This window comes from Coregonus clupeaformis, chromosome 24 (assembly GCF_020615455.1).
Source record: "Coregonus clupeaformis isolate EN_2021a chromosome 24, ASM2061545v1, whole genome shotgun sequence".
Classification (NCBI taxonomy): Eukaryota; Metazoa; Chordata; class Actinopteri; order Salmoniformes; family Salmonidae; genus Coregonus; species Coregonus clupeaformis.
The window spans coordinates 27,036,361-27,063,336 of record NC_059215.1 but is presented as its reverse complement, the minus strand read 5'-3'; the positions used below and the strand labels follow the sequence as shown (position 1 = coordinate 27,063,336).

Sequence of the window (26,976 nt, the reverse complement as noted above, 5' to 3'; positions counted from 1 at the left end):
ACGCTCTTATCCAGAACGATTTACAGGTAGTGAGTGCATTCATTTTTCATACTGGCCACCGGTGGGAATCGAACCCACAACCCTGGCGTTGCAAGCGCCATGCTCTACCAACTGAGCTACACGGGACATCTTGACATGTTCTCCGGAACACAAGTCCTGAAGGTATGGCTTTGCATATAGAATTACATTCTTTATAATGTATTGGGAAGTTATATGTTTATTGTTATTATATGGTCTTTCTGCGGAATTTTATTTACACTTTTGAGAACATTTAGAGGGACCAGTATTCAACATGTTGAATGAATGCCTAGCTAAGGGTGAGATGATTACTACCATGAAACAAGGGGTTATTTCCTTAATACCAAAACCTGATAAAGATCCCATTTTCATAGATAATTGGAGACCTATTACATTATTAAATACAGACTATAAATTGATAACTTTAGCATATGCTAATAGACTTAAAATGGGCCTAAACCACCTTATTAATGAAACCCAAACTGGTTTTATGAAAGGTCGCCACATCAGCTGTAACATTAGGTTTGTTTTAGACTTGATTGAATACGCTGATTCAATTGACTCAGAGGCTATTATTTTATTCCTCGACTTTTGTAAAGCATTTGATACAATTGAACACAAATTCCTAATACATTCGTTGTACACTTTTGGTTTCGCGACTAGCTTTGTCTCTGTTATCAATATGTTTTACAAAGAGAATAATAGTTCCGACAAAAAATCTTTCGCATTCTTTTGGTACTGACATTACGTCAGAGCAGGCACTCTTGCTGATTGGTGGGCCCAGCGGCTCTCTTGCTGATTGGTGGGCCCAGCGCCTCTCTTGCTGATTGGTGGGCCCAGCGCCTCTCTTGCTGATTGGTGGGCCCAGCGCCTCTCTTGCTGATTGGTGGGCCCAGCGCCTCTCTTGCTGATTGGTGGGCCCAGCGCCTCTCTTGCCGATTGGTGGGCCCAGCGCCTCTCTTGCTGATTGGTGGGCCCAGCGCCTCTCTTGCTGATTGGTGGGCCCAGCGCCTCTCTTGCTGATTGGTGGCCCAGTGCCTCTTTCCGTGTCGATGTTGGCGCGAACGTATTGACGGTGTACGAGACACAAAGCGCGTTTGTAACATTTTATCCAACTATCTAATGTGCCGATTGAGGTAGCCAGACGAATTCAAGATTTCCTAGTCTGTGCCGTCGATTCGTTATAATGGCCGATAAGGAAGGTAATGGTCATTTTGTGGCTATGTTACTGTTTTTATAGCGATGTAAAAGCTTGCTAATCAGCTAGCTAGTAGCTACAGATTAATGCTAACGTTACCTTACTAGCGTGCAAATGCGCCGGGTGCTGGAGGCCTGGTCGGATACATTCCACCACACTTGCCGCTTACCCTCTGGCCAAATATACTCCTCTCGTCTGTGCTCTGACTTTCATTTTGGCGAATGTAGTTAACTAGCTAACTTTGCTAACCTGCTAGTTACGTAGGGAGCTAACTAGTAACGTTAGTATGTATTCCCATACCTTGTCTTAGTTTAGGTAACTAGCTAGTTAGCTTGCTAACTGCTAGGTGTCATTGAAGTCTGATAACATTTTATTCGTCACGTAACGTTACACAGTTTACAGCAGGTATACAATATGTAGTGAAATGCTTAACGTTACGTGTTAGCTCCCTAAACATTGCAGTACAATTATCAATAATAATAATAATCAACAGGTCATTAGAAGGTAGCTAGTATGCATAGTAAGAAACTGTTATGTACACAATATGATATACAGTTAGGGTTGAGAGATATTAAGATAGGATCGTCCATCGACGATGATTGATAGCCGTCGTCGATGGTGAAGACATCGTGATTTGACAGGTTATGGTTTAATCTATTTGAACTTGATTGGCGGCGCACTGTAGTCTAGACCGAGCGGAGAATAACACCAAAGCAACTCAATGTCCAGTCAGAAAATATTATCTCGCTCTCTCTGATGCATTTTTATTTAACTAGACAAGTCAGTTAACGACAAATTCTTATGTACAATGATGGCCAAACCTGGACGACGCTGGGCCAATTGTGCGCTGCCCTATGGGACTCCCAATCAAGGCCCGTTGTGATACAGTCTGGAATCGAACCAGGGTCTGTAGTGACGCCTCAAACACTGAGATGTAGTGCCTTAGACCGTTACGCCATTCGGGAGCCCATGACCTTGTAGCCTAAAGTAAAACTATTCAGTTTTTATATATATATACACACACACACAGTACCAGTCAAAAGTTTGGAGACACCTACTCATTCCAGAGTTTTTCTTTTTACTGTTTTCTACGTTTACATTTTAGTCATTTAGCAGACGCTCTTATCCAGAGCGACTTACAGTTAGTGAGTGCATACATTTTTCATACTGGCCCCCCGTGGGAATCGAACCCACAACCCTGGCGTTGCAAACGCCATGCTTGACCAACTGAGCTACAGGGGACCTACATTGTAGAATAATAATGAAGACATCAAAACTATGAAATAACACATGGAGTCATGCAGTGAGCAAAAAATTGTTGAGATTATTCAAATAGCCACCCTTTGCCTTGATGACAGCTTTGCACACTCTTGGCATTCTCTCAACCAGCTTCACCTGGAATGCTTTTCCAAAATATGCACTTGTTGGCTGCTTTTCCTTCACTCTGCGGTCCGACTCATCTCAAACCATCTCAATTGGGTTGAGGTCGGGGGATTGTGGAGGCCAGGTCATCTGATGCAGCACTCCAACACTCTCCTTCGGTAAAATAGCACTTACACAGCCTGGAGGTGTGTTGGGTCATTGTCCTGTTGAAAAACAAATGATAGTCCCACTAAGCGCAAACCAGATGGGATGGTGTATGGCTGCAGAATGCTGTGGTAGCCATGCTGGTTAAGTGTGCCTTGAATTCTAAATAAATGACAGTGTCAACAGAAAAGCACCCCCACACCATAACACCTCTTCCTCCATGATTTACGGTGGGAAATACACATGAGATCATCCGTTGACCCCCACCGTGTCTCACAAAGACATGGCGGTTGGAACAAAAATCTTACATTTGGATTCCAGACCAAAGGACAGATTTCCACTGGTCTAATGTCCATTGCTCGTGTTTCTTGGCCCAAGCAAGTCTCTTCTTATTATTGGTGTCCTTTAGTAGTGGTTACTTTGCAGCAATTCGACCATGAAGGCCTGATTCACACAGTCTCCTCTGAACAGTTGATGTTGAGATGTGTCTGTGACTTGAACTCTGTGAAGCATTTATTTGGGCTGCAATTTCTGAGGCTGGTAACTCTAATGAGCTTATCCTCTGCAGCAGAGGTAACTCTGGGTCTTCCATTCCTGTGTCGGTCCTCATGAGAGCCAGTTTCATCACAGCGCTTGATGGTTTTTGCGACTGCACTTGAAGAAACTTTCAAAGTTCTTAATTTTTCGTATTGACTGACCTTAATGTCTTAAAGTAATGATGGACTGTTGTTTCTCTTTGCTTATTTGAGCTGTTCTTGCCATAATATGGACTTGGTCTTTTACCAAATAGGGCTATCTTCTATATATCCCCCCTACCTTGTAACAACACAACTGATTGGCTCAAACAAATCAAATGTTATTTGTCACATACACGTGTTTAGCAGATGTTATTGCGGGTGTAGCGAAATGCTTGTGCTTCTAGCTCCGACTGTGCAGTAATATCTAACAAGTAAAATCTAACAATTTCACAACATATACACAATACACACAAATCTAAGTAAGCAATGGATTTTAAGAATATATATATATATATATATATATATATGGACAAGCAATGACAGAGCGGCATGGACTAAGATACAGTAGAATATTATAGAATACATATGAGATGAGGAGTAATGCAAAATACGTAAACATTATTAAAGTGACTAGTGTTCCATTTCTTAGTGGCCAGTGATTTCAATAGGCAGCAGCAGCCTCTAGTTTGCTAGTGATGGCTATTTAACAGTCTGATGGCCTTGAGATAGAAGCTGTTTTTCATTCTCTCGGTGCCAGCTTTGATGCACCTATACTGACCTCGCCTTCTGGATGATAGCGGGGTGAACAGGCAGTGGCTCGGGTGGTTGATGTCCTTGATGATCTTTTTGAAGTTCCTGTGATATTGGGTGCTGTAGGTGTCTTGGAGGGCGGGTAGCTTGCCCCTGGTAATGCGTTCGGCAGACCGCACCACCCTCTGGAGAGCCCTGCGGTTGCAGGCGGTGCAGTTGCCGTACCAGGCGGTGATACAGCCCGACAGGATGCTCTCAATTGTGCATCTGTAAAAGTTTGTGATGGTTTTAGGTGCCAAGCCAAATTTCTTCAGCCTCTTGAGGTTGAAGAAGCTCTGTTGCGCCTTCTTCACCACACTGTCTGCGTGGGTGGACCATTTAAGTTTGTCAGTGATGTGTACGCCGAGGAACTTAAAGCTTTCCACCTGCTCCACAGCGGTCCTGTGGCTGGGGGGTGCACCCTCTGCTGTTTCCTGAAGTCCACGATCATCTCCTTTGTTTTGTTGACATTGAGTGAGAAGTTATTTTCCTGACACCACACTCCCAGAGTCCTCACCTCCTCCCTGTAGGCGGTCTCATCATTGTTGGGAATCAAGCCTACTAAACGCATTAAGAAGGAAAGAAATTCCACAAATTAACTTTTAAGAAGGCACACCTTTTAATTGAAATGCATTCCAGGTGATTATCTAATGAAGCTGGTTGAGAGAATGCCAAGAATATGCAAAGCTGTCATCAAGGCAAAGGGTGGCTATTTGAAGAATCTCAAATATAAAATATATTCTGATTTTGTTTAACACTTTTTTGGTTACTACATGATTCCATATGTGTTTCATAGTTTTGATGTCTTCACTATTATTCTACAATGTAGAAAATAGTAAAAATAAAGAAAAACCCTTGAATGAGTAGGTGTGTCCAAACTTTTGACTTGTACTGTACATGCATACATACATGCATACAGTCAGGGCTTTAATTATTGGCACCCTTGATAAAAATGAGTAAATAAAAGTAACAAAATTGGGAAATTATATTATTTTATACTAATTCAATTGCTCAGAAAAATACATTTTGTTTAACAAGTGATGAAAAAAATTATCTAAAAGACAAGTGTCAAAATGATTGACACCCCTGTTATCAATACTCTAGCACCCTCCCCTTGCGAGGATAATTTGTAGGGCCTTCCTCCAGTGATGTACCGGGCCGTACGCACTACCCTCTGTAGTGCCTTTTTATTTTTTATTTCACCTTTATTTAACCAGGTAAGCCAGTTGAGAACAAGTTCTCATTTACAACTGCGACCTGGCCAAGATAAAGCAAAGCAGTGCGATAAAAACAACAACACAGAGTTACATATGGGGTAAAACAAAACATAAAGTCAAAAATACAACAGAAAATATATATACAGTGTGTGCAAATGTAGCAAGTTATGGAGGTAAGGCAATAAATAGGCTATAGTGCAAAATAATTACAATTAGTATTAACACTGGAATGATAGATGTGCGAGAGATGATGTGCAAATAGAGATACTGGGGTGCAAAAGAGCAAAATATATAACAATATAGGGATGAGGTAGTTGGGTGGGCTAATTTCAGATGGGCTGTGTACAGGTGCAGTGATCGGTAAGGTGCTCTGACAACTGATGCTTAAAGTTAGTGAGGGAGATAAGAGTCTCCAGCTTCAGAGATTTTTGCAATTCGTTCCAGTCATTGGCAGCAGAGAACTGGAAGGAATGGCGGCCAAAGGAGGTGTTGGCTTTGGGAATGACCAGTGAGATATAGCTGCTGGAGCGCATACTACGGGTGGGTGTTGCTATGGTGACCAATGAGCTAAGATAAGGCGGGGATTTGCCTAGCAGTGATTTATAGATGGCCTGGAGCCAGTGGGTTTGACGACGAACATGTAGTGAGGACCAGCCAACAAGAGCGTACAGGTCACAGTGGTGGGTAGTGTATGGGGCTTTGGAGACAAAACGGATGGCACTGTGATAGACTACATCCAATTTGCTGAGTAGAGTGTTGGAGGCTATTTTGTAAATGACATTGCCGAAGTCAAGGATCGGTAGGATAGTCAGTTTTACGAGGGCATGTTTGGCAGCATGAGTGAAGGAGGCTTTGTTGCGAAATAGGAAGCCGATTCTAGATTTAACTTTGGATTGGAGATGCTTAATGTGAGTCTGGAAGGAGAGTTTACAGTCTAACCAGACACCTAGGTATTTGTAGTTGTCCACATACTCTAGGTCAGACCCGCCGAGAGTAGTGATTCTAGTCGGGCGGGCGGGTGCAAGCAGCGTTCGGTTGAAGAGCATGCATTTAGTTTTACTAGTGTTTAAGAGCAGTTGGAGGCTACGGAAGGAGTGTTGTATGGCGTTGAAGCTCGTTTGGAGGTTTGTTAACACAGTGTCCAATGAAGGGCCAGATGTATACAAAATGGTGTCGTCTGCATAGAGGTGGATCTGAGAATCACCAGCAACAAGAGCGACATCATTGATATACACAGAGAAAAGAGTCGGCCCAAGAATTGAACCCTGTGGCACCCCCAAAGAGACTGCCATAGGTCCAGACAACAGGCCCTCGGATTTGACACATTGAACTCTATCTGAGAAGTAGTTGGTGTACCAGGCGAGCCAGTCATTTGAGAAACCAAGGCTATTTAGTCTGCCAATAAGAATGCCGTGGTTGACAGAGTCAAAAGCCTTGGCCAGGTCGATGAAGACGGCTGCACAGTACTGTCTATTATCGATCGCGGTTATAATATCGTTTAGGACCTTGAGCGTGGCTGAAGTGCACCCATGACCAGCTCGAAACCGGATTGCATAGCGGAGAAGGTACAGTGGGATTCGAAATGGTCGGGTGATCTGTTTAACTTGGCTTTCAAATACTTTCGAAAGGCAGGGCAGGATGGATATGGGTCTGTAACAGTTTGGATCTAGAGTGTCACCCCCTTTGAAGAGGGGGATGACCGCGGCAGCTTTCCAATCTCTGAGGATCTCAGACAGAAAGAGAGGTTGAACAGGCTAGTAATAGGGGTTGCGACAATTTCGGCGGCTAGTTTTAGAAAGAAAGGGTCCAGATTGTCTAGCCCAGCTGATTTGTAGGGGTCCAGATTTTGTTGCGCTTTCAAAACATCAGCTGTCTGAATTTGTGTGAAGGAGAAGCGGGGGGGGGCATGGGCAAGTTGCAGCGGAGGGTGCAGAGTTGGTGGCCGGGGTAGTGGTAGCCAGGTGGAAAGCATGGCCAGCCGTAGCAAAATGCTTGTTGAAATCCTCGATTATTGTAGATTTATCGGTGGTGATAGTGTTTCCTAGCCTCAGTGCAGTGGGCAGCTGGGAGGAAGTGCTCTTATTCTCCATGGACTTTACAGTGTCCCAAAACTTTTTGGAGTTAGTGCTACAGGACGCAAATTTCTGTTTGAAAAAGTTAGCCTTTGCTTTCCTGACTGCTTGTGTATATTGGTTCCTATCTTCCCTGAAAAGTTGCATATCGCGGGGGCTATTTGATGCTAATGCAGTACGCCACAGGATGTTTTTGTGCTGGTCAAGGGCAGTCAAGTCTGAGGAGAACCAGGGGCTATATCTGTTTTTAGTTCTGTATTTTTTGAATGGGGCATGTTTATTTAAGATTGAGAGGAAATTACTTTTAAAGAACAACCAGGCATCCTCTACTGACGGAATGAGATCTATATCCATCCAGGATACCTGGGCCAGGTCAATTAGGAAGGCCTGCTTGCTAAAGTGTTTTAGGGAGCGTTTGACAGTGATGAGGGGTGGTCGTTTGACCGCGGACCCGTTACGGACGCAGGCAATAAGGCAGTGATCGCTGAGATCCTGGTTGAAGACAGCAGAGGTTTATTTAGAGGGTAAGTTAGTCAGGATGATATCTATGAGGGTACCCATGGTTACGGATTTAGGGTTGTACCTGGTAGGTTCGTTGATAATTTGTGTGAGATTGAGGGCATCTAGTTTGGATTGTAGGATGGCCGGGGTGTTAAGCATATCCCAATTTAGGTCACCAAGCAGTACGAACTCTGAGGAAAATGGGGGGCAATCAATTCACATATGGTGTCCAGGGCACAGCTGAGGGCTGAGGGGGGTCTGTAGCAAGCGGCAACAGTGAGAGACTTATTTCTGGAAAGGTGGATTTTTAGAAGTAGAAGCTCAAACTGTTTGGGCACAGACCTGGATAGTATGATAGAGCTCTGCAGGCTATCTCTACAGTAGATTGCAACTCCACCCCCTTTGGCAGTTCTATCTAGACGGAAAATATTATAGTTGGGGATGGACATTTCAGAATTTTTGGTGGCCTTCCTAAGCCAGGATTCAGACACTGCTAGAACATCAGGGATGGCGGAGTGTGCTAACGCAGTGAATAACTCAAACTTAGGAAGGAGACTTCTGATATTAACATGCAAGAAACCAAGGTTTTTACGGTTACAGAAGTCAACAAATGATAGCGCCTGGGGAGTAGGAGTGATACTGGGGGCTACAGGGCCTGGGTTAGCCTCTACATCACCAGAGGAACAGAGGAGGACTAGAATAAGGATACAGCTAAAGGCTTTAAGAACTGCTCTTCTAGTGCGTTGGGTACATAGAATAAAGGGGGCAGATTTCCGGGCGTTGTAGAAAAGATTCAGGGCATTATGTACAGACAAGGATATGGAAGGATATGAGTAAAGTGGAGGTAAACCTAAGCGTTGGGTAACAATGAAAGAGATAGCATCACTGGAGGCACCGATTGAGTCGGTCTCCGCGTGTATGGGGGGTGGGACAAAGGAGCTATCTAAGGCAGGTTTAGCTGGGCTGGGGGATCTACAGTGAAATAGTACAATTAGAAATAACCGAAACAGCAATAAGCAAACCATATTGACATGGGAGAGAGGCATAAAGCAATCACAGGTGTAATTTGAGAGAGCTAAGACAACAGCTGGTAATGACGACACAGTTTGAGCTGAGGCTAAACATAAACAGGATGCGGTACCGTATAAAGGAACCATCCAGCAGGCATCAGCTGTATAGCTGAGTTATCATAAGGTCCGGTGAACAGCAATAGGATAGTTCGGAGGTAGTTCGGGGGCTGCTAAAGCACTAGCGAGCAAGAGGCCACGGCTAGCGTGTGCTAGCGGGCTGGGGCTAGCAGATGGAATCTTCGTGGTCGACGTCGTAACGGGAAGCCTGTTGTAACCACATCAGACGATTTCGTCGGCAGACCAGTCGTGTACGATCGGCGGGGCTCCGTGTCAACACTAGGTGGTCCCGTCCGGTTGACAGAGAGGTAGATAGCCGGGAGATGGGCCTAACTCAGGATGATTAGCCAAACCACAACGTCCATTTTGTTGCAGCTAGCTGGTAGCGATGAATCCGGAGTTAAAGGTCCAGTGATTCAGTGATTCCGGCAGAAAAACTGATATATTCTGGGTCGATAACGCGCTGTGCGGACTGGCCGAATAATAGTCCAGGCTAGAGCTGGCTGGTAGGTGGTGCAGGCCACGGACAATGGTGTAATACCGCTAACGGTAGCTAATAGCAAGTAGCTAGTTAGCTGGCTACTCCCGTCCGGTAGACCGAGAGGTAGATAGCCGGGATATGGGCCTGGCTCTAGGCTAGCTCGAGGCTAACTGGTGCTTGCATCGGGGGCAGTGGTGATTAGCCAAACAGCAACATCCATTCGGTTGCGGCTAGCTAGTTGCGATCCGGTGATTTATGTCCAGTGATTAAATTATTCCGGCAGAAAAATCCAATGTTCTGGGTGAAATACCGCTAACTGTGGCTAACAGCAAGTAGCTAGTTAGCTGGCTAGCTAGTTTCAACTGGAGCCTTGCTGTCGGAGGCCGAGTAGTTGCCATACCAGGCGGTGATGCAACCAGTCAGGATGCTCTCGATGGTGCAGCTGTATAACGTTTTGAGGATCTGAGGACCCATGCCAAATCCTTTGTCTCTTGAGGGGGAATAGGCTTTGTAGTGCCCTCTTCACGACTGTCTTGGTGTGCTTGGACCATGTTAGTTTTGTTGATGATGTGGACACCATCGTTGTCGGTGATCAGGCCTACCACTGTTGTGTCGTCAGCAAACTTAATGATGGTGTTGGAGTCGTGCTTGGCCATGCAGTCATGGGTGAACAGGAAGTCCAGCATCCAGTTGCAGAGGGAGGTGTTTAGTCCCAAGGTCCTTAGCTTAGTGATGAGCTTTGAGGGCACTATGGTGTTGAATGCTGAGCTGTAGTCAATGAATAGCATTCTCACGTAGGTGTTCCTTTTGTCCACGTGGGAAAGGGCAGTGTGGAGTGCAATAGAGATTGCATAATCTGTGGATCTGTTGGGGCGGTATGCAAAGTGGAGTGGGTCTAGGGTTTCTGGGATAATGGTGTTGATGTGAGCCATGACCAGCCTTTCAAAGCACTTCATGGCTACAGATGTGAGTCGGTAGTCATTTAGGAAGGTTACCTTAGTGTTCTTGGGCACAGGGACTATGGTGGTCTGCTTGAAACATGTTGGTATTACAGACTCAGTCAGGGACAGGTTGAAAATGTCAGTGAAGACACTTGCCAGTTGGTCAGCGCTTGCTCTGAGTACACGTCCTGGTTATCTGGCCCTGTGGCCTTGTGAATGTTGACCTGTTAAAAGGTCTTACTCACATTGGCTACGGAGAGCGTGATCACACAATTGTCCGGAACAGCTGGTGCTCTCATACATGCTTCATTGTTGTTTGCCTCGAAGCGAGCATAGAAGTAATTTAGCTTCTCTCTCTCTCTCTCTCTAGGTGCTTTTGATGATGCGGTGGAGGAAAGGGTGATAAATGAGGAATATAAGATCTGGAAGAAGAATACGCCTTTCCTCTATGACCTGGTGATGACCCACGCTCTGGAATGGCCCAGCCTCACCGCCCAGTGGCTGCCTGATGTATCCAGGTATACACACACACACAACGTTAACAAGAAATCTCAAACACACCTTATGCATTCTTCGTTTTGGCCTTAAACTACCCATTGATGCCACGTTGTCCGTCCTGCTTCCTGTTTTGTTGCTGTCTCTGTTTGTTTACCAGGCCCGAGGGGAAAGATTTTAGCGTGCACCGCCTGGTTCTGGGCACGCACACGTCAGACGAGCAGAATCACCTGGTCATCGCCAGCGTACAGCTGCCCAATGACGACGCCCAGTTTAATGTTTCGCACTACGACAGCGAGAAAGGCGGTGAGACGCACTCATGCTCATTGCACACACAGACAGACACACACACTATGGGTGTGAACGTTAAAAACAGAACTGAATCCTTAACGTTAAGAAAAATATCCCTAACTTGAAAAACAATATTTGTATTATTAAAATCACAGTGCAGTTATCACCAAACTACCACTAACGGGTCCCGATCATCATCATAAAAGGAAAACGTGAAGAAATGGGTAACACTGTAATGTTTGGCGAAGGAGATGTGCATCTGAAATGATTTGCCATGGATATAAAGCATGTCATCAAGTTTGGAGAAAAAGCACTGATTACTGTAATGATTGCGGTTGATATGCAGCCATTGTCAATGGCCTACTTGAGTTGCAAGGTAATTTGCTAAATGAAAGACAGCAAGCGCCATTTCAGCCGCGGGTCACACTACTGAAACAGGTGGGTCCTTCTCATAAATATCACCGTTCACCGTTTACTCCCGTTTCAACAGGGTGTTATTCCCTTTAGAATGGGAGTTGAGACATTCAGTTAACGGCGTTAGAAAGCTACAATTCTTTTTTTAACTAGTAGATACTCACATTTGGGGAGTTCTTTTGCCCTGTTTGATTTGTAAGCTTAAACCCGGTGGGAAGGCTTTTGTTAAACATGAAACAAAAGTCCATAGACTAATGAATCTGCTATTTGCCTTCATCAAAACAATGTTTTTGTTGCATATATCAGTCTGGGGGAAGTTCTCCGAAAGCAGGACGGACAACGTGGCATCAATGGGAACCTATTCTAAATGGCAGTCCCCCCCCCAAAAAAAAGCCCAAAGTAGATGAGATTCATTTATTATTCCAAAACTCCAGCTCGTTGTTAGAACACATTTTCCCTATTTTAATCAACCAGTCCATATTGAATTCGTGATAAAGCTGTTGTGATTTGGCAAGGAATGTTAGCTTGTCTACAGTATGCCATCAGTGAGATGGGCAGTCATTTCTGTAGGGACTAATGGGTTCGCTGCGTGCGTATGTGTAGAGGGAGCGGTTGGATCGAAATTGAGCGAGAGAGGCGGCCTGTAATGAAGGGAGAGAAGAATGGAGGGGAAAACAACTGTGATCACTTGGCTAGGTATTTTTTACATTTTTTTTTGTGAGTCGCTAATGCACGTAACAAATGGAAGTGGAGGTGAATTAACGGTTGTCTTCCAGATGAAATGACACCTGCCCCAAGCAGATTCCAGATACCACCTACTCTATGACTGCCGTAGAACTTCATTGCCCCCTAGTGGTCACAACACGCAATAGGACGTGGAATATTTTTTTCAGACGCTCTTATCCAGAGCGACTTAAAGGAGCAATTAGGGTTAAGTGCCTTGCTCAAGGGCACATCGACAGATTTTTCAATGTCGGCTCTGGGATTAGAACCAGCGACCTTTCGGTTACTGGCACACCGCTCTTAACCGCTAAGCTACATGTTCTTTTCGTTTTAACGGAAACCGATAAATGGCAGTTTTAAACGTGAAGAAAATGTGTCCATTTGTCACATCCCTAACACACACACACACACACACACACACACTAGAACACACTTCTCAATGCCATCCAATCCAAGACTCTACCTCGCTTTGTAAAAGTTAAGGAATCTACTTTGCCATAGTACATAATGATAACATTGTCTCCTTCTCTCTGTAGAGTTTGGAGGTTTTGGCTCAGTGAGTGGGAAGATCGAGATAGAGATCAAGATCAACCATGAAGGAGAGGTGAACCGGGCCAGGTACATGCCCCAGAACCCCTGCATCATCGCAACCAAGACCCCCACCTCAGATGTACTGGTCTTCGACTACACCAAGCATCCCTCCAAACCTGGTAAGGTCTGGAAAAGAATAGAGAGGGTTCCATTAGCTGGTCCCTCCCCTTTAATACCTCCTCCCTAACCCCAACGAATAGGGAGGGTTCCATTAGCTGGTCCCTCCCCTTTAAAACCTCCTCCCTAACCCCAACGAATAGGGAGGGTCCATTAGCTGGTCCCTCCCCTTTAATACCTCCTCCCTAACCCCAACCCATGCACAGATCTGGAAGTAAGTGTAAGCCAAGTGTTTTTCAGTTGGCTTCCATTAGGTTTAGGAGAACCGCTGCCACAATAGCATGGCATTGTGTTGAAGCTCAATGTTAAATCTAAATCTCCCTACCATCATATCGAAGCCAGTTTGACACCAATGTCGGTGAATGATTGGAGGTACGGTACACAACTGTACCCTGGTCTGGCCGTTACCGAGAACCACATACTGGATTATTAACAGGGTCGTTAGACTATAGCCTCCGTGAAGTGACCATTGGACGTTAAAAAAAATGTCAGATTGACTTAAGTTGGTTGGTGCAACAGTTTTTATAAAATATATAATTTAATCGCTCTCACGTGCCCATTTATATCTGTTAAGAACCAACTATGTGCTACATTTTTTTTGTAGCATTTCTGGCGCTGGGCCAATTGTGTGCCTCCTGATCACGGCCGGTTGTGATACAGCCCGGGATAGAACCCGGGTCTGTAGTGACACCGCTAGCCCTGCGACGTAGTGCCTTAGAACGCTGCGCCACTCGGGAGGCCCTCTCCTGTTGTGTTGACATTTTTAATCCAAGTGTGTGCTGCTCAACAGTGCCAAACTCACAACTCTGACATTTGACTGTCTTGATTGTATTTGCTGCAACGCTTTAGGCTAGAAACAAGCTGTAGAAGACGCGGGCTCCAGTGTACATGGGGATATCTTTGTTTAGTCTCTGGCTGAGTTATTTCACCCTTTTATAAATCAATGATTTAACTTTTTTTTTTTTTTTTACTTTGCTTTCAATGGGAATTGAGTCATATTGTACAATGTAAGACTGTCGCAATCAATTGAGCTATTTACCTTTTGCAAACTGCAGACAATTGCTTTTGTTCTAAACATACTATAATAGTTCAAAACAGACCAGGGTTTGAACCAGCAGACCAGGGTTTAAACCAGCGGACCAGGGTTTAAACCAGCGCACCACCTGTGCCATTAAGGCCTTTTGGGCGAATTAAAGGTTACAGTGGCACTGCCAATAACAGACTTTTGATTGCTAAAATAATCAGGTGTTGCATAATGCACCTTTTAACAGAAAGTCACCTTCCGGTGTAAAAACCCATGGAAATCCAGGGCATGACATTCACTTTTTTAGCCACTTTTCCTTCGGACAAGTAGGACAGATTATTTATATACAGTGGGGAAAAAAGTATTTGGTCAGCCACCAATTGTGCAAGTTCTCCCACTTAAAAAGATGAGAGAGGCCTGTAATTTTCATCATAGGTACACGTCAACGATGACAGACAAAATGAGAAAAAAAATTCCAGAAAATCACATTGTAGGATTTTTAATGAATTTATTTGCAAATTATGGTGGAAAATAAGTATTTGGTCAATAACAAAAGTTTTGTCAATATTTTGTTATATACCCTTTGTTGGCAATGACACAGGTCAAACGTTTTCTGTAAGTCTTCACAAGGTTTTCACACACTGTTGCTGGTATTTTGGCCCATTCCTCCATGCAGATCTCCTCTAGAGCAGTGATCTTTTGGGGCTGTCGCTGGGCAACACGGACTTTCAACTCCCTCCAAAGATTTTCTATGGGGTTGAGATCTGTAGACTGGCTAGGCCACTCCAGGACCTTGAAATGCTTCTTACGAAGCCACTCCTTCGTTGCCCGGGCGGTGTGTTTGGGATCATTGTCATGCTGAAAGACCCAGCCACGTTTCATCTTCAATGCCCTTGCTGATGGAAGGAGGTTTTCACTAAAAATCTCACGATACATGGCCCCATTCATTCTTTCCTTTACACGGATCAGTCGTCCTGGTCCCTTTGCAGAAAAAACAGCCCCAAAGCATGATGTTTCCACCCCCATGCTTCACAGTAGGTATGGTGTTCTTTGGATGCAAATCAGCATTCTTTGTCCTCCAAACACGACTGAGTTGAGTTTTTACCAAAAAGTTATATTTTGGTTTCATCTGACCATATGACATTCTCCCAATCCTCTTCTGGATCATCCAAATGCACTCTAGCAAACTTCAGACGGGCCTGGACATGTACTGGCTTAAGCAGGGGGACACGTCTGGCACTGCAGGATTTGAGTCCCTGGCGGCGTAGTGTGTTACTGATGGTAGGCTTTGTTACTTTGGTCCCAGCTCTCTGCAGGTCATTCACTAGGTCCCCCCCGTGTGGTTCTGGGATTTTTGCTCACCGTTCTTGTGATCATTTTGACCCCACGGGGTGAGATCTTGCGTGGAGCCCCAGATCGAGGGAGATTCTCAGTGGTCTTGTATGTCTTCCATTTCCTAATAATTGCTCCCACAGTTGATTTCTTCAAACCAAGCTGCTTACCTATTGCAGATTCAGTCTTCCCAGCCTGGTGCAGGTCTACAATTTTGTTTCTGGTATCCTTTGACAGCTCTTTGGTCTTTTTTTTTTTAATACTTTGTTTATTGAATTTTCAGTACCAGCATTTAGTAAATAATTGCACTTGAAAGTTATTTGGTATGAATATGGAACAACAATTTGAAGACAACGATACAGCAAAACATAGAGAGACAGACATGAAAGAAAAAATAGGCATTGAATACATAAATAAGATAAAACACAAAAAAAAAAAAAAAAAAAGGAAAAATATCTGTTTTGATCCAGTTGTTATAGGTCAGCTAGCACAGTTATTACCGTCCTTAACATCCGAGATGTCGTATATGCACATACCAGGCTTCTTACATCACCAATATATAAATATACATCACTCTGGAACTGCAGGGAAATGTATTCTTTTAACATAAGAAAAGAAGGGAGCCCACTTTGCATAGAATTTGTCTACAGACCCATTGAGTGTCTGTTTTATTTTCTCCAACTTTATGCAATTCAAAATAGATTTAATCCAAAGAGCATGAGAAGGGGCTGCAGAGGATTTCCATCTAAGTAAAATTAATCGTCTCGCTAACAACGTGACAAAGGCAATTACATCCTTATTCATTTTGGTCAATTGTATTGTGGGTAAGGAAACTCCAAATAATGCAATGAGAGGGTCTGGCTCGATCTGTGTGCCGCTTAATTCTGAGAGTGTGTTGAAGATGTCTTTCCAGAAACCAACAAGAGATGGGCAGCACCAAAACATGTGCACATGATTAGCAGGGGACTGGTTACATCGAACACAATTAGGGTTCACATCCTTGTAAATTTTTGATAGTCTTGCTTTGGTCCAGTGGGCCCTATGAATGAGTTTGCATTGGATGAGGCCGTGTCGAGCGCAAATAGAAGAGCTATGTACCCTTTTGAGTGCCCCTTCCCATAGTTCATCAGATATTTCCTCACCCAGTTCCTCCTCCCAAGAGGATTTGATATTGTTTAATGAGATGGCTTGTAGTGAGCAAATTTGTCTATAGATTATTGACAATGTGCCTTTCTGATTAGGAAGTGGGGTGAGAAATGTGTCGAACTGTGTTCCACCAGAAAGGTTGGGGAATCCTGGATCTATGCTGCGGACATAACTCCGGACTTGTAAGAACCTAAAACAATGATGTCTGGGGAGACCAAATTTAGCTGATAATTGTTGAAACGTACTAAATGTATTGTTAGTATACAGGTCTCTGAATCTTTTAATACCGAGATTAGACCATGTTGAGAAAGCACCATCAATCATAGATGGGGGAAAAAGCTGGGTTTGAGGCTACCGGAGCCAAGGAAGAGGTTGTTTGAAACCCAAAGTGGCGTCTAAATTGATTCCAGATCTTCAATGTTGTTTTGACACATATATTATTGGTGAAGGAGGAGTAAGGGCCTGTAATAGAGGAGTGAGCGAGGGAAGACAATGATGCCGGTGTAGACGAGGCAGCCTCCATCTCCAGCCAAGTTGGGGGTGGGAATATCACTCTGCTCTGCAACCAGTACTGAATGATCCTAAGGTTAGCGGCCCAATAATAGAATCTGAAATCTGGTAGAGCTAGACCGCCGTCTGGTTTGGGCCTCTGCAAGAGCTGTTTTCGCATCCTAGGAGGCTTTTTGTCCCAACTAGCAACTAGCAACTAAGGAGAGGTGTAGCAAAGACCACCGTTCCAAATCGTCCTTAGTACGGGTTAAGAGAGGAGCAAAGTTGGCTTGAAAAAGGTTTTCAAACCTAATTGTGACATGTACCCCGAGATAAATAAAACTACTGTGAGCTATTTTAAATGGCAAGTTATGTAAAGGGGATTTTTTTGCAGCCATGTTAAGTGGCATCAATTCACTTTTACTGAGATTTAGTTTATACCCTGATAAGTGACCGAAGGATGCGAAAGTGGCAAGGGCAGCAGGGACAGAGACAGAAAGATTGGATGTGTATATTAATAAATCATCTGCATATAAAGACAGTTTGTGTTATCTGACTATGCCTTTGATGAGGGGGTTGGAGCGAAGTGCTATTGCAAGTGGCTCTATGGCGAGGGCAAACAGTAAGGGACTTAAAGGGCAACCCTGACGTGTCGATCTTTGCAAAGGGAAGCGATCTGATTGAGTGTTATTAGTCCTGACAGAGGCTTGGGGGGATGAGTACAGAAGTTTTATCCAGGTCATGAATTTGGAGCCAAAGCCAAATTTATTTAGAGTGTAAAAAAGGTATTTCCATTCCACCCGATCAAACGCTTTCTCCGCGTCCAGGGATATAATGGCTTCAGAGGTATTGTCGATAGAAGGATTGTATATAATATTAAATAATCTTCGGAGATTGAAGAATGAGTGTCTATTTTTATAAATCCTGTTTGATCCGGAGAGATAATTGATGGGAGGACTGTTTCTAGCCGCGTTGCCAGAATTTTGGCTAGAATTTTATAGTCCACATTTAGCAAGCTAATTGGACGGTATGATGCACAGTCAAGAGGGTCTTTGTTTTTTTTAAGAATAACACAAATGGTTGCTTGAGTGAGAGTATGTGGGAGAGCACCATTTACAAATGCATCATTGTACATTTCAATTAGAATAGGGGCTATTTTGGTGATAAACTTTTATAAAACTCTGTCGGGTAGCCATCAGGCCCTGGGCTTCTCCCAGATTGAAGGGATTTGACAGCGTTAGACAGTTCTTCAACAGTGATCGGCTGCTCTAATTTTTAACCAAATCCCGGCCGACCGAAGGCACAGAAAGTGAGTGGAAGAAATCATCCAATTCCAGTGTATCCGCTTTACTTTCAGAGGTATATAGAGACTGGTAAAATCTCTTGAACTCCTCATTGATCCCCCAGGATCTAATGATATCCCAGATGATGTACGAATTTTTGTAATCTGAGATGATGATGATAGTTGACGTAACTTGTGAGCTAATAATTTACTGGCTTTATCTCCTTGTTCATAGTAAGTGCTCCTAGACTTGACAAGCATTTCAGTAACCTGGTCTGTTAATAGTGTGTCAAATTCTGCTTGCAGAGTTAAACGTTCCTTATAAATATCCGGGGATGGTGAAACGGCATAAATGTCATCTAATTGGGCAATACAGCGTGTTAACATAGATAACCTATTCCTTTTCAATTTGTTCTCATGTGCGGTGTAGGAGATAATTTCACCTCTGATATAAGCTTTCAAAGTTTCCCAGAGAGTAGACGCAGAGATGTTTGGGGTTCTATTTGTAATCATGAAAAAGTCGATTTGACTCAAAACAAAATTGACAAAGTGTTCATTACTGAGCAGTTGAGTTTTTAGTCGCCAAGGCGGTCGCTGATTGTCTACATTTTGAAAAGCTACTTCCATAGTAACAGGGGCGTGGTCAGATACAACAATTGGGTTATATGAACATGAAGATATGGAGTGGAGGAGCCGGTCATCAACAAGGAAGTAGTCTATGCGCGTAAAAGTGTGGTGAACCGATGAGAAAAAAGAGTATGCTTTCCCAGCTGGATTAGCCATTCTCCAAGGATCTGAGATTGCGAATTCAGACATAAAGGTTCGAACAACTCTAGCTGAGGTTGATAAGGTGGTAGGTTTAGTGGAGGAACGATCCAATTGTGGGTCTAACCAACAGTTAAAGTCACCTCCTAAAATCAACATATGGGTGGACATATCTGGGAGTGTAGAGAAAACCGATTTGAAAAAATCACCATTGTCCCAGTTAGGAGCATAGATATTAACAAGAAGAACCTTTGTATTGAGCAGCCTACCACTGACAATTATATATCTACCATGGGGATCTGCGATCACCTTAGAACATGTAAAAGGTACCGATCTGTGAAGTAAAATAGCCACCCCTCTCGCCTTACTCTGAAATGAGGAATGGAACACCTGACCCACCCATCTGCACCTAAGACTTGAGTGTTGTGATACCTTCAGATGAGTTTCTTGAAGAAAGATGATGTGAGCTTTCAAATGATGAAGATGGTGTAGCACCTTACTACGTTTAACTGGGTTATTTATGCCCCTGCAGTTCCAAGTAAGAAAATTAAAGCCATTCCCTCCAGCAGTATGGGCTACACTAGGCTGAGTCATATCTTAAGAGAGAGAGGGATGTGTAAAGGACAAGGTACAATGTAAACTGAAGATCTTAGTTGAACCTAAAAGCGCAAATGTAAAAAACAAAAACAAGCGAAGAGGCACAAAAAACATATACAAACTATATACAAATAGAGAGTGAACAAACCCTTCCCTCACACCCGCCCTTGCCGAAGCATCTCCCCAAATGAGATGCAAGCAAAACCCTAAATACAAAGAAAGTTTAGAGCTAAGCATGATAACTCTTACTCTGTGCTACCTAAGATTAGTGACCATTTAACTAGAGTAAGCCAAACATGGATAGAATGGTCCCCAACAGAGTTTAAGGAAAATTATCCTCGATTAAGAGAGGTTTAACCTCGACGCAGATGGTAAATGAACAAACTGAAACAGCCATGCAGACCCCCAGATATTGGCATTAGAGGCGGCAAACCTGGGCTGGAAATAAAGAGATAAAAAGAGAATGACATTCATATGTCGATGAACCCAGCAAAGATGGCTTCGTTAGTCACCCATTCGGCCTGCTAACTAGCCTGCTAGGAAGACCAGCCAGCCAACCATTTGTTACACACCATGCGGTACAACAGCCGCTTTCACGTTCTTGTTGATGAAATCTGCCGCTATAGCCGGGTCCTCGAATCTGTGCATGGAGCCGTCCGGTAAAGTCAGTCTCAAAACCGCAGGGTAGATGAGGCCGAACTTCACGCCCGGGCAGGCGTGTAGTTGGCGTTTCACAGCTCCAAAGCTAGCCCGCCTCTTAGCCACAGCTGTTGTGTAGTCCGCAAATATCGAGACTCTTTTACCCTTATGTAGAAGAGGGGATGCTTCTCCCGATCTTCTCAGTATGTCGTTGCGGACGTGAAAGAAATGCACCCTGATGACAAATGGTCGTGGGGGTTCTCCATCCCTGGGTCGGCTACGCAGAGACGGTGAGCCCGGTCTAGCAATGGCTTCTCCTCTAGCCCGAGTAGCTCCTGAAGTAGCTGGGCCATGTACTCCGTGGGCCTTGGGCCCTCCACTCCCCTCCGGTATTCCCAGTAGACGAATGTTGTTCCTCCGCATTCTACTTTCCATATCTTCGCATCTATTATCGAGAATGCCACCCTAGTTGTCAATGAGCCGACGTTAGCCTCTAGCTCGCTAATGCGAGTGCTGTGGTCTGTAGCACCTCGCTCCAAATCCGATAAAGTCACCCCATGTGCGTCGAGCTTATTCTGTATACTCTCGATAGATTTTTTAAGCTCGTCTTTGATCGTTGATATCTCTGACCTGAGATTGGTAGAGAGACAGTCAATTTTTCCGAAAATGTCGGTTTTGAGGGTGCCTATCACGGATTGCAGCATCTCCACAGTCAGTGTTTCCGTGGGGCCGGCATTGGCAGCGTTCGGTGGCGGGGGTGAGTCGGGAGAAGTTGCAGGCTTGTTGCGGCCTGCTCTTGCAGACTCTGTTTTTGGCCGGGTTGATGTCATTACGAATTTGAATTTATTAAACTTGAACTGAGTTGTTTATGGGTCTCTTCAGACGCCTGGGCAAACAGAAATGTATGCAATTTTGCAAAGTTAAATATATAAATTTGGTCACTAACTCAGGAGCGATAGGGAGACGCGTGCTACATCCTTGGCTTCCAACAGCGCCCCCCGACAGCTCTTTGGTCTTGGCCATTGTGGAGTTTGGAGTGTGACTGTTTGAGGTTGTGGACAGGTGTCTTTTATACTGATAACAAGTTCAAACAGGTGCGATTAATACAGGTAACGAGTGGAGGACAGAGGAGCCTCTTAAAGAAGAAGTTACAGGTCTGTGAGAGCCAGAAATCTTGCTTGTTTCTAGGTGACCAAATACTTATTTTCCACCATAATTTGCAAATAAATTCATTAAAAATCCTACAATGTGATTTTCTAAAAAAAAAATTCTCAATTTGTCTGTCATAGTTGACTTGTACCTATGATGAAAATTACAGGCCTCTCTCATCTTTTTAAGTGGGAGAACTTGCACAATTGGTGGCTGACTAAATACTTTTTTTCCCCACTGTATATATATTAATTATTATTATTATTATTATTATTATTATTTGAAAACATTTTTTTTTACTTGTCCCAAAGCTCAAAGTAAAATACTGCACTAATAGGCTACTGTATAAAACACCCTTGTAAAAAAATCTGAAATGTAATAACAAACTATTTTTTTAAGTGAGAAGTATCAGGGCTCGACAATAACGCTTGTCCGCTTGTCCGGTGCAAATAAACAAAATAAAGGTCGGACAAGCCCATTATAGATTTAAATTCCCCCGAATGGAATCACAATATCAAACAATTGGGCTGCTCCGATCAAAATTGGATCCAAGTGTCCTCTGGATGCGCTGTGCTGCGCTGCGCTGTGCTGTGCTGGGCTGGGCTGTGCTGTGCTGTGCTGTGCTGGGCTGTGCTGCGCTGTGCTGTGCGCTGTCCTCCCAATCTCTGCATCGGAATAGAATTAATGTAGGCCTTCAGTGACCGGCACTAGCGGTCTTTCAATCATGCGGTCGCAAGATGCGTTTTTTTTGTTGTTGATCAAAGCGAGGGCTTGTGCACATTTGTTGATATTCATTGCTAGTTAGTGAGTCATTTGCCCAGTTATAGCTAATATTTGGTCAGCAATGAAAATCCTGTAAAAAGTCAGGTGTGCATCACCTGCGTGTGCCAGTGGGCCGTTGCCAGAGGAGAGAGACATTTTGGGCAGCAGGTAAAATAGTGATATGCAATAGATTAGCGAGAGAACCAGCCAAACGACACTATGTTTTGAGTCGGCTATCTCGCTAGTTGACTATTTAACTATTAGCGTGTATTAATGTCATTAACATATCCGGAGTCCTAAAATAGCTTTCCACCGGCACACGTGTATAACGGCAAATGGTCGACACGCAGTTGATATACGGGCGCGCAGTTGATGAAACCAGTGCTGCAAACTGCGGTTGTAAAACCGTCTCTCAAGCGCTCAAAATTGGCTAAGATTCTCCTCTATTCAATACTGGCCATGTTAAAAAAATATTCTAACTCCTATGCTGTCAAGATCTCCCCTGAACACTAAACATTTTAACTTTACAAATAAATAAATGTCTTAGTTGGCTACCTCGCCCACCTTAGCTTTTTGATCCCTGGTTCATTGAATGAGGGAATTTTATTTTATAAAGACATAAAAAGTTGTAATTGTAATGTTTTAGGGTGGCCATCCCACCTCCAGTAGAGGACAGGAGATCTACTGCGGGTGCAGATTTTTTGCTCCAGCCCTGCTCGAACACACCCCATTGTAAAAAAAATAAAAATCAGCTGCTCAACAGGACCTTGATAAGCTGACTGTTGTGTTTTTGAGCAGGGTTGGATCAAAAGCCTGCACACCCAGTAGCTCTCCAGATGGAGTTTGAATCCTGAGCAACATGCATACACATTGTTTGAAGTAAAATAGACCAACATAGCTACTGTAGTAGGTCAAAGCTGTGTGCTGGAAAACCTTGGTAGAGCATGGGTGGAATAGGCATGGTGGTGCTGGGAAACCTTGGTAGAGCATGAGTGGAATAGGCATGGTGGTGCTGGATAACCTTGGTAGAGCATGGGTGGAATAGGCATGGTGGTGCTGGAAAACCTTGGTAGAGCATGGGTGGAATAGGCATGGTGGTGCTGGATAACCTTGGTAGAGCATGGGTGGAATAGGCATGGTGGTGCTGGAAAACCTTGGTAGAGCATGGGTGGAATAGGCATGGTGGTGCTGGAAAACCTTGGTAGAGCATGGGTGGAATAGGCATTGTGGTGCTGGAAAACCTTGGTAGAGCATGGGTGGAATAGGCATGGTGGTGCTGGAAAACCTTGGTAGAGCATGGGTGGAATAGGCATGGTGGTGCTGGAAACCATGGTAGAGCATGGGTGGAATAGGCATGGTGGTGCTGGAAAACCTTGGTAGAGCATGGGTGGAATAGGCATGGTGGTGCTGGAAAACCTTGGTAGAGCATGGGTGGAATAGGCATGGTGGTGCTGGAAAACCATGGTAGAGCATGGGTGGAATAGGCATGGTGGTGCTGGAAAACCTTGGTAGAGCATGGGTGGAGGAGGCATGGTGGTGCTGGAAAACCTTGGTAGAGCATGGGTGGAGGAGGCATGGTGGTGCTCGTGTGAATTTCCTTTTTCGTCTTCACACCAATGCCTACTTCTCACACAAAACAGTTTTTTGTTTTTAAATAAATAAATATAAATAATTGGTCATTTAGCAGACGCTCTTATCCAGAGCGACTTACAGGAGCAATTAGGGTTAAGTGCCTTGCTCAAGGGCACATCGACAGATTTTTCACCTAGTCGGCTCGGGGATTAGAACCAGCGACCTTTCGGTTACTGGCACAACGCTCTTAACCACTAAGCTACCTGCCGTTTTTAATTGTACTGTATTTTAGGTAACATGTCCTTTATCGAAATGGATAACATGGTAGCCAATATAACCAGTGTCCTCTGCTCCACCACGGTTAACCAGTGTCCTCTGCTCCACCACGGTTAACCAGTGTCCTCTGCTCCACCACGGTTAACCAGTGTGTCCTCTGCTCCACCACGGTTAACCAGTGCCCTCTCCTCCACCACGGTTAACCAGTGCCCTCTCCTCCACCACGGTTAACCAGTGCCCTCACCTCCACCACGGTTAACCAGTGTGCCCTCTCCTCCACAGACCCTTCAGGAGAGTGTACTCCTGACCTGCGCCTGAGGGGACATCAGAAGGAGGGCTACGGCCTCTCATGGAACCCTAACCTCTCTGGATGTCTCCTTAGTGCTTCAGACGACCATGTAAGACACACACACACACACACACACACACACACACACACACACACACACACACAATGCAATTGGTAACCAGTAAGGCTGACACACCAACACACAGATCATCTCACATCATTACAGATGAAGGAAAGGAAACACCTTTGGCCTGTTGAAATAAAACATTGCTCTCTTTGTCTCTCTCTCTCTCTTTGTCTCTCTCTCTCTCTTTTTGTCTCTCTCTCTTTGTCTCTCTCTCTCTTTGTCTCTCTCTCTCTCTCTGTCGATCTCTCTCTCTTTGTCTCTCTCTCTTTGTCTCTCTCTCTCTCTCTGTCGATCTCTCTCTCTCTCTCTCTCTCTTTGTCTCTCTCTCTCTTTTTGTCTCTCTCTCTTTGTCTCTCTCTCTCTTTGTCTCTCTCTCTCTCTCTCTCTTTTGTCTCTCTCTCTCTCTTTGTCTCTCTCTCTCTTTGTCTCTCTCTCTCCCTCTCTCTCTCTCTCTCTCTCTCTCTCTCTCTCTCTCTTTGTATCTCTTTGTCGCACTCTCTCGCGCTCTTTCAATTCAAAGTTGCTTTATTGGCATGAAATTCAGGATGTCTGTTTTGCCAAATACATCCAATACACGACATACAAATGGAAACAAAAACATGAATGGGAGTGTGTTTTCTTCGACAGTGGGGGGTCTGGGTCGCTGTATTGTTCAGTGGAGGGTCTGGGTCGCTGTATTGTTCAGTGGAGGGTCTGGGTCGCTGTATTGTTCAGTGGAGGGTCTGGGTCGCTGTATTGTTCAGTGGAGGGTCTGGGTCGCTGTATTGTTCAGTGGAGGGTCTGGGTCGCTGTGTAGTTCAGTGGAGGGTCTGGGTCGCTGTATTGTTCAGTGGAGGGTCTGGGTCGCTGTATTGTTCAGTGGAGGGTCTGGGTCGCTGTATTGTTCAGTGGAGGGTCTGGGTCGCTGTGTAGTTCAGTGGAGGGTCTGGGTCGCTGTATTGTTCAGTGGAGGGTCTGGGTCGCTGTATTGTTCAGTGGAGGGTCTGGGTCGCTGTATTGTTCAGTGGAGGGTCTGGGTCGCTGTATTGTTCAGTGGAGGGTCTGGGTCTCTGTATTGTTCAGTGGGGGGTCTGGGTCGCTGTATTGTTCAGTGGAGGGTCTGGGTCGCTGTATTGTTCAGTGGAGGGTCTGGGTCGCTGTGTAGTTCAGCTTCCACACCAACCAACCCACCACTGTGGAGTGAGTATCACTATTATGTGTAGCAATTAAGTGTTTGTGTTCTAAATAAAAAGTCAAGAAGTAACGTAATGATGTACATCCATATTAATCTAATGGTCACTCACTGTCCCTCACACTATGACATGATGAAACATATTAATCTAATGGTCACTCACTGTCCCTCACACTATAACATGATGAAACATATTAATCTAATGGTCACTCACTGTCCCTCACACTATGTCATGATGAAACATATTAATCTAATGGTCACTCACTGTCCCTCACACTATGACATGATGAAACATATTAATCTAATGGTCACTCACTGTCCCTCACACTATGTCATGATGAAACATATTAATCTAATGGTCACTCACTGTCCCTCAAGCTATTACATGATGAAACAACTTTTGGCTGCAATATTTGCTGTTTGTCCCTCCCCAAGGAGTATTCTTAATTTGTGAACATCTTTCAAATCTGTAAAATGGTATCATTGAGTTGAATTTCTCAAAGTAGTGTTTTCTGGTCTCTACCTCCCATGTCAGACAGTGAACACGTCACCAGGTCATAGAGGAAAGGCGTATTCTTCATCCAGATCCTTTATTCCTCTCCATGTCTTTGTGTCCTCCTTACACTGAGCCTGTACTTGGTAGGGATCTGTCTCTGCTTTAGATGTCTTGACACTACAGAGATTCAGTTGGTGGTTGGTAAGCAGTGCTGTCCTGAGACTGGTGCATTCGGAAAGTCTTCAGACCCCTTGACTTTTTCCACGTTTTGTTACGTTACAGCCTTATTCTAAAATGGATTAAATAAAACATTTTCCTCATCAATCTACACACAATACCCCATAATGACAAAGCGAAAACAGGTTTTTAGAAATTTGTGCAAATTTATTCAGACCCTTTGCTATGAGACTCGAAATTGAGCTCGGGTTTCCATTGATCATCCTTGAGATGTTTCTACAACTTGATTGGAGTCCACCTGTGGTACATTTGATTGATTGGGCATGACTTGGAAAGGCACACACCTGTCTATATAAGGTCCTACAGTTGACAGTGCATGTCAGAGGAAAAACCAAGCCATGAGGTCAAAGGAATTGTCCGTAGAGATCCGAGACAGGATTGTGTCGAGGCACAGATCTGGGAAAGGGTACCAAAACATTTCTGCAGCATTGAAGGTCCCCAAGAACACAATGGCCTCCATCATTCTTAAATGGAAGAAGTTTGGAACCACTAAGACTATTCCTAGAGCTGGCCGCCCGGCCAAACTGAGCAATCTGGGGAGAAGGGCCTTGGTCAGGGTGGTGACCAAGAACCCGATGGTTACTCTGACAGAGCTTCAGAGTT

General features: G+C 44.3%; 1 protein-coding gene across 2 annotated transcripts in view; it reads left to right on the top strand.

Moving 5' to 3' along the window:
• The first annotated feature begins 1,072 nt into the window (after positions 1 to 1,072).
• LOC121557191 (histone-binding protein RBBP4) overlaps positions 1,073 to 26,976 on the top strand; it is a 41,538-nt gene continuing 15,634 nt past the window's right edge. For both annotated transcript variants that reach the window (XM_041871028.2, XM_045207138.1), the window contains exons 1-5: positions 1,073 to 1,220; positions 10,760 to 10,907; positions 11,045 to 11,190; positions 12,849 to 13,022; positions 24,336 to 24,451. In XM_041871028.2, the coding sequence (XP_041726962.1) occupies positions 1,205 to 1,220; positions 10,760 to 10,907; positions 11,045 to 11,190; positions 12,849 to 13,022; positions 24,336 to 24,451 (600 nt within the window). In that variant the 5' untranslated portion in view covers positions 1,073 to 1,204. The remainder of the gene's footprint in view (positions 1,221 to 10,759; positions 10,908 to 11,044; positions 11,191 to 12,848; positions 13,023 to 24,335; positions 24,452 to 26,976) is intronic.